At 58.7% G+C, this 8086-nt stretch overlaps 1 protein-coding gene across 1 annotated transcript; it reads right to left on the reverse strand.

Annotated features, from left to right (window-relative positions):
- Positions 1-2441: 2441 nt before the first annotated feature.
- FOXB2 (forkhead box B2) lies at positions 2442-5237 on the reverse strand. The gene has a single exon (XM_004439629.2). The coding sequence runs from the start codon at positions 5137-5139 to the stop codon at positions 3862-3864; it is 1278 nt and encodes a 425-aa protein (XP_004439686.1). The 5' UTR covers positions 5140-5237; the 3' UTR covers positions 2442-3861.
- Between the last annotated feature and the right edge of the window lie 2849 nt (positions 5238-8086).

The raw sequence follows: 8086 nt of genomic DNA on the forward strand, positions 1-8086 counted from the left end.
CTTGCTTCTCCTCATCTTTCTCAGGGTTCTGTGCATTCAGTTAAGTGGGATACAGGCTGAGCAACTAGTCTTTTCTATCATCCTGGAAACGAGGGGCATAATTTCAGGTTATCTCCACCAGTACTTAGCAGGCCAAGAGTGACTTGATTAAACTTGTGAACTGAGATGGTCATAAATTTGTAGATGCCTTTACATCTACCTTACTTATGTCCAAAACTTACTTTCCCTCTATCCCAACATGTAGCTAGAGAGAGAATACCTGTAAGATCATATGAGATCACATACTCAGTTGAGATGGTTACCAAAATATCACCATCAGTTTATTATTCTTATTAGCCTTAGTGGTTCTCTACATACTTTGATAATTACCAGGACAATATTTTTTTAATGGCTTGATCCCTATTAACATGTTTAAAATAAGCACTGAATCTGTGTGTGTGTGTCTTTGAATGGGTGTGTTTTGGCACATGGGTATGAAAATCTGATTCTGGTGAGGAGCAGTGAGTCAGGGCCCCGGATCCTCCCAGTCCTGGTATCTCAGAGGTCTGTCCTGCCAGGTTCCTGGTTTGGCAACTGGGCAGTGGTTGCTTGGGCTGAAGCCCCTCACAACACATTTACAGTTAGATTGCAGATCCTATCTTGGTTAAGAGGAGTCTTCAGGGCCATGTCCAGGGCTTTAATTGGGACCTCCCTTGGGATCAGAGTTTTGTCCCCACCTCCGCACCTTGTTTATTTACATGAATTCCCATGTTCTCCAGTCTCAAGGCCATGCATAGCTTCCTTTGGGTACCAGGGTCTCCTGGATGAAAACTTGAGTAGAATGCTCTCTAACCTCACTTTGCTTCTCTTCTTCTTTCTCTTTCTCGTTAGGGTAAAAACAAATCAAAACAACCGTGTTTTCCCAACAGAGGTAGGAGGGGGTCCACAGAGGTATGCGGGTATGGGGCTGGGTGCTAAGAAGATCTGGGAAAACATTGAGGGTCAATTACTCTCCTTCACCGCCGCCGTGGCCACAGGCTCTTCTCTCCTCAGGAGGGGCTGTCACTTAGGACAGCCCTCTGGGTGCCGAACGTCACTTTGGGCCGCGCCCCTTTCCCGGAAGTGGGACCATGGGCACCGCTAAAAAGTACACTGGCCCTTTCCGGCAGGTGGAGAAGGAAGAAGAGATGTTCTTTTGAAGAAACCTCTGGGATCCAGCGAGCCCTTCGTCCGACGAGTGACTTGCCACCCCCCATGACTTCCACCAACTCACTCAGAGGTGTACAAAGAAGCCAGACTCCCAAGTGCCCCCAAATGTGTGACCCCCATTCAGTGTCTCCCCTTGTCTCTCTTTCAACAGCCTCAGATTAGTGTAGAGGAAAACCCTGCAGGACACCTTGCAGTCTCAAGTTGAAAGAACGGGATGAAAGAATTGTTTGAGCCTCCAAGGAGGCGGTGACCTAAACTGAGACTTGTCTCCCCGGCGAGGCCAAAACTTAGCTGCACACTGAAACGGGAGTTGTAAATAGGGGATGCGTGGAAACACCTATTTTTAAGATGTAACCAGAATCCCCCCAGTGTCATTACTGTGCACAGGTCATCTTGTTGTCCCTTTATTTCCTTCTGATGAAAGTTTAGAGAAGGCTGCCTCTGGCCTGACTGGGTAGAGACAAACCGGTTCAAGATAGAACCCTGTTCGAGGACGGAGAGCGGAGGCCCGGCCACGGCTTCCCCGGCCCCAGCGGGGTCCCCGTACCAGGCGGGGCCACCTGGCCAGCTCCCCGCGCAGCTCCGCAGCGGCTGCAGCCCACAGGTTCCCTCCGGGGAGCGCGGGCTGCGGGGCCGTCGGCTCCTGCGGGCCTAGCGCTCGGCAGCTCCGGGCCCCAGGCTGCCGCCGCCCCCGAGGCCCTGCTCACCGAGGAAGCAGCCCGGCGCCCGCGCGCAACAGGTTCCCCACGCCGCGGTGGCGGGGCCGCGCTCCTCGTTAATATCCGCGGTGGCCGCTTCCTGGCGCCAACCTCCCCGCCTTGGGCCCGCCCGGCAGACTTAAGGGGGCGCCGCCGGGCACCCACCCAATGGCACCGGGCCCCTGGCCTTGGCCCGCCCTCGAGGCCCTCAGAAAAGGGAAAAGGGTGTTGGGTGGTGATGATGATGTATTGATATGAACCTCATGTAGGAACAGAAAAAATGCACCGTTGCCGGTTTTTGCTAATTCAATCTCTAGTACTGAGGTGGACTAGATCGGATAGAGTAGGAGATAATTGCGCCAACTGATAAAAGGAGCAATGGAGGGAACCTGTCGGTGCTGGTGGCTCGCCTGTGAACTCTCCCCTTTGAAGCTCTGAAGTTAAGAAATAAAGGGGAGGAGGAGGATTTGCAAAGCCCCCTGACCGCCCAGTGGGCACTCAGACCGCGGCCTCGTCTCCTGAGAAGCGAAACACCTTCACGCGGGCACCGGCATATCCAGAGAGAAGCTTTAATGGAGAACACCGCGTACAACACTGGCAGACATGAACTTGCACAAAGTCACAACCCGAACGCGGCGCGGACACAAGCCAGAGGTGACGTAGAGGCAAAGGGCAGCCCCCTCCTCCCTATCCGCCCCCCTTCGTTCCCAAAAGTTTGTTGGAGTAAAGTGCTATTCTTGGGGCTCAAAAAGGGGAAGGAGCAACAGCCGCTGGGCAAGTTTCTTATCCATTCACGAACTGAAACTGAAGAATTCGCCTGAAAGACGTACGCACCCAAACGGCACACGGAACACCAAATCGACCGCCTCCCGCAAAGGTGCCCGGGTCATCCTCTCGCATCTGTCCCGAGGAGGCTGGAAGGCAACGGCCACGAAACGCTCCTGGAAGCGTTAAGAGCAATACTGTCGGGTGATGTGGCAGGCTTTTCTTGCATTCGTGAGTTAGGGGACAAAATCCCGTGATGCAAGTGATCTTTTTTTTTGTTTAAAATCCCCAAATGGAATGGATCGTGGGAATTCACATTATTTTGGGGCTCCTTAACGGTCTCATCCGATCGATACACAAGCGAATTGCCGGTAGAAAGTCGCCTTCATTGTCTCTCTTTGGTTGTGTTTCCCGAACTTTACTTTTGGAATCTGGGGCTTTTCTCTTTGTGCCGCTGCCACTCTCTTTTGTGCAAACTAATTGTTTTAGCTGTTCCTGCTATCCTTCTCTGCTCAGGGTATCCCTGCTACCCCGGGTCAGAGCCAAGAAACTTGACTGCTTCCCAAGATCCTTCGTGGGGTTCCCACTGCCCCGTAAAAGTGGCCTTATTCACGATACCGTGTCCTTTTGCCCATTTAACCGACCAGGAAAATCACGGTATCAAACGCTCCCTCTTTTCCTTATTAAATAAAACGAGGTTTCCTTAGTGAAGAGCAGTTTTTTTGAAGGCTCACGACAGGCGGCTGCCCGGGGAAGACACAGCGCAGAGAAACTTGGTGGCCGAGGTCTGTTTCCGCGTCACTCTGCTGGATTTCTCCCGGAGAGGCTTAGCTCCACCATCTTCGGCTCCCAGGGATAAGGGTCGAAATCCATTTCCAATTTGCCAGCAAATGAGGCTTCCCCAACCTCCTTCGCTCCCTCCCCCCATAACTTATTGATTCATAATATTAATTACAATAGAAACTCTTACCTGAAAATTGGCTTTCATTAATCTGATTGTACAACATAGTATAAACACAGACACCAGAAGTGTTATATTTATTCAGACCACTGGAGAATCCACTTTTCGGGGTTGTCTGTTTAAATACGTTCCTTTCGCACAAAGGCTGGACTCGTCAGCCCTGTCCCGCCTCGCCAGGGCGCCCTCTCCCTCTCTGGCCGTCGCGGGCCAGGCGTCTCCGCGCGTTCGTCTCCCCCGCCCCCGGGTACCCTAGGAGTGCACCAGCACCGAGTGCAGGGAGCCGCCCTTGCTCTGGGCCGCACTCGGGGCGGCGGGCTCCAGCAGAGAGGCGGTCGGCGAGGCCGCGACCGCCGGGCACACGGTGGACGGCGCCGGCGGCTGCTGTGCGGCCGCGGGGACAGCGAGCGTCGGCGGCAGCGCGGTCACCGGCGGCAGCGCTGGAGTCGGCTTGATGGGCACGGGCACCGCAGGCAGGCTCTGGCTTGCCGAGTGGCACAGGGCCTTGACCGGCACCCCGAAGGCCCCGTACTCCGGGCCCACTGGGACCCCCGCGGCGGCGGCGGCGGCGGCAGCCGCGGCCACCGAATCCATGACGCCGACGTGCGGCCACACGGAGCTGACGACGTTGCCGAGCTGGCCTGGCACAGGGTAACCCAGATGGTGCATGACGGACGCCAAGGGCAGTCCGCCGGCCTGCAGCACGCCCTTGTAGTCCCGGCCGATGATGTTCTCGATGGCGAACGGGTGCTTGAAGCCCGACGTGGACGCGGCGGCGCCGGCGGCGGCGGCGGCGGCCGAGCCCAGCCCGTAGGGCGGAAACTGCGACAGGCGCCCCACGCTGCCCACCGCCGCCGCCGCCGCTGCCGCCGCCGCCGCCGCCACGGCCGCCGCCTCCTGCATCTTTCCGGGGTGAGACGGCTGCTGAAGCTGCGGCTGCTGGGGCGGCTGCTGCGGGGCCTGCGGCGGCAGGTGCGGCGGCGGCTGCGGAGCCGGAGGCGGCTGCTGGTGGAAATAATGCACCATGTGCGGCGGGGGCGGTGGCGGCTGGGGCGGGTGGTGGTGATGGTGGTGGTGCGCGGCAGCGTGGTGGTGGTGCGCGTGGTGGGGGTGATGGGGATGCAGGTGCCCTCCGGGCCCCGCACCTGGCGCGCCCTTGGTGCTTCCCGCGTGCAGGTGAGTGTGGTCCGCGCGTAGCACCTTGAAACGCTTGCGGCGCCGCAGGAAGCTGCCGTTCTCGAACATGTCGCCGCAGTCGGGATGCAGCGCCCAGAAGCTGCCCTTGCCGGGCTGGTCGGGCCGCCGCGGGATCTTGATGAAGCAGTCGTTGAAGGAGAGGTTGTGGCGCAGGCTGTTCTGCCAACGCTGCGTGTGCTCGCGGTAGTAGGGGAAGCGCTCCATGATGAACTTGTAGATGTCGCTCAGCGGCAGCATCTTCTCGGCCGAGTGCTGGATGGCCATGGCGGTCAGCGAGATGTACGAGTAGGGCGGCTTTTGGTCGCTGTACGAACTCTTTCCCGGCCGCGGCATCGCCCCCGGCACCTCCACCGCCCTCCGGCCCACACTGGACCGCAGCGCCGCTCCGCACCCCGCTCCCAGGGCCTGGCTGTCTCCACTAACCCCCACTCCGCCCCACCACCGCACCTTCTCTCCCCCCAGACCCTCTCGCCGTTTCTCTCCGGCCTTCTCTCAGCTGCCTGGGGTCTCCGCGATTAATCTCTTGCGCCGACTTAGCTCTCCGACGCTCGCAATTTCTGGCCCCGACGGTCGCCGACCAGCGCGCACAGCCGCGGGCGGGGCGCGCCAGCTTCACCGCCACCCTCCCGGTGGCCAGAGGCTGAGCGCGAGAACTGGCGGACTAGGAGTGGGGAGGGCTGCGTTCCCTTCCGGCCTCGTCTTTGCTTTTTCTCGGTCCCAGGGAAGCGCAGGCCAAGCGGGCTGGGAGGGACTGGACAGTTAGGACTCTGGCCCTTTAAATCCGAGTCGGCGCTCGCTGTCCTGGAGGCGGAGGGCTGCAGGACTCACAGCTGTCTGAGCGCTGCCTCCCGACCGGCCCCTCAGTGCGCTCTGGAGTTGTTTTCCTGGAAGGGAGAAGTGAGGTAAGGGGAAGGGAAGCTCGGATCCTGGCAGCCTGCGTCTCCCTTTTCTCCGGCGGCTCGCAGCGGAGCTGGGGATAGAGCTGGAGGCGGTCGCTTGGGGGAAAAAGTTTGCTGGACGGGGGACGCAAGCCGCGGGCCGGCGGGGGCGCCTGCGAATGCCGGGAGGATGCGAGGCTGGCCGGGGCTGCTCGGCCGTCCGCGCCGCAGCTGCCGCCGCTCTCTCGGGCCCGTCTTGAGCTGGAGAGGCGGCGGCGGCGGCTATGGCAGCGACGCGCTCTCCTGGCTGCGTTTTGTAATGGTCCCCGAGACGCCGAGACCCCCGCAGCTCGCGCTTCGAGACTATCACATGACCGAGGCTGAGGGACTCCGCGCCGCCGCCGCCGCGTCTCTAGCTGCAGAAGGAGCAAGAAGGCGCCGTGCCTCGCCCCCGCCCCCTCCTCCACCTCGGTTCAGGCGCCCGCACGCCCAGCATGCACCACCCGCTCGGCAGCCCCCTGCCGCGGCCGAGGGGGCGGGGAGCGCGGGCTGTTCGCAGGGCGGGGCGCAGCGCCGGGTGCTGTCCCCTCTGGCGCACCCCACCCAGGTCGCGACGCACGGCAGCGAACACTGCTTTCTCGCGCCTTTCCTGCATCTTCCGCCTGTCCCCGCCCTTTCACTCTTCCCTTTTCCCACCTACCCACTCTGAGCTTCTCTCTCCTAACACTACCTTTCTCCTGTCCTAGCCACTCTGGGCCAAGTTCGGAGCACCGTGGCCTCAAGGTCTCTTCTCTGCAAGAAACCCCAATGCCCGGAGGGTTGGAGAGAAAAGCTAATGGGGAGGAAAGCCAGGGGCGTTTTCTTCAAATGCCAACTTCATCACAATTTTATTGAGCGCCAACTGTATGTCAGGCCCAGTGATCAGCGCCAGGTACACGGAAGGCATAAGACAGCTCTCTGCGCTCCAGGACCGCGGTCTAGAGGGGGAGACTGACAATAACCAGGAAATTAGGACAGATACTAAGGGCTTGGTGGTGGAGGCTCCACCGCGCTTCTCAGGAGCGGGTGGATGGGACAGGGTGAGGCATTTCTCTGGGGGTGGTGACGTCTGAGCTGAGGCGGGAAGGAAGAGTTGGGAGCTTAGAGGTCCCATCAGCTGGGTGTATCGGAACGAAGTCTTTGCTTCTCTTAGGGAAAGGGAGATAATTAAAATTAAATAGCAGGTTAAAATGATGACCACAGGACTCTGGTGTGACCTGTAAGAGAAAGGTAGATGAGCCCCAGCGTTGAGGTCCCCGTGCTTGCTGGAGTCCGGGAAGCAGATTCCTGCTCCGCCCTCCTCAGCACCCCCAGCAGCGAATCCCAATTGACTACAGGGAGAACCCGAAGTTATATTCTGGTTTTGGCTGCCTTTGCCCTTAGGCTGGGAGGAAAAGCAGAGTATAGAAAAAAAAATATGCCCTCTTCCTGTCTCTGGGCCTCAGTTTCATTATTTGTAAAATGAGATATCTGAAGTTGGAAATTTCACAGGTCCCTTGCAGTTCCGCGATTTGAGGAGAAAATAGCAATTAGGGACTGTGGCTAACTCGGTTTTTAATTTTTTCTTTTCCCTGCCTAAATCCGAAGGCAGAAAGCCGTGGCCCAGACTGCTTGGGAGACGGCCTCTTACCCTCCAACCTTGGCGACACCAGGTCGAGGGGTTTTTAGCTTCCGACTTTTGTTGAGCTGCCCGAAGGGAGGGCCACGAGAGGGGCTGTCTGCCCATCGGGTCGCTTCCTCTAGTTGTAGGAGTGCGGGGAGCGGGGCAGATTCTTGATTTTCATCGTTAGTCAGGAGCTAGATTTCTGGCTAGTGCTCTTTGGCCAGTTTGCCCTGGGCCAGCAGACGTTTTAGAATAGGTGTTAAGGTGAAGCATCCACAAGGGCCCCCAGGGGAAAGAGCAGCCTCTTGGCCTATCCTAAGGAAAGGAGGCCCTTTCAGAGGAGGATGCTTTTGCTGTCACTCCATGCCAGGAACGTGCCTTCCGCCGATAGAGATTCTAAGTGATTTTTGGTGCGCTGAGGCAGCGTAAGGAGCCGAGCAGCAGACGGCCTCCTGGCCTCGCAAAGCCGCGGAGGAATTCCCAGGACGCCCACAGTCACAGGGACCGCTAGAGCCCGCTGGGGCCGGGGGTTCCCAACTCCCTTGACCGACGTGGTGTGAGAACAGCCCTGTCCAGGCCCGAAAGCCGCCGAAAAGCCGCTGGTGGGAGATCGGCGTGCGGAGCGAGCGCTCAAAGGCTCTACCGGCCCCGGTCCCGCACGCAGCGTGGGTAAAGGCATCTTTTGTTGACGCCTTGCGAGAGTATCATTTCCGCTGGCTCCCGGAAAAGCAAGCCTTCCTCTTTGAGAGCAGCTCGTTCC

This window comes from Ceratotherium simum, chromosome 20, assembly GCF_057802395.1.
Source record: "Ceratotherium simum simum isolate JZ-2026a chromosome 20, ASM5780239v1, whole genome shotgun sequence".
NCBI lineage: Eukaryota > Metazoa > Chordata > Mammalia > Perissodactyla > Rhinocerotidae > Ceratotherium > Ceratotherium simum.

Excerpts from the sequence above, each read along its gene's own strand:
- FOXB2 (XM_004439629.2), bottom strand. The coding sequence starts at position 5,139 with ATGCCGCGGCCGGGAAAGAGTTCGTACAGCGACCAAAAGCCGCCCTAC.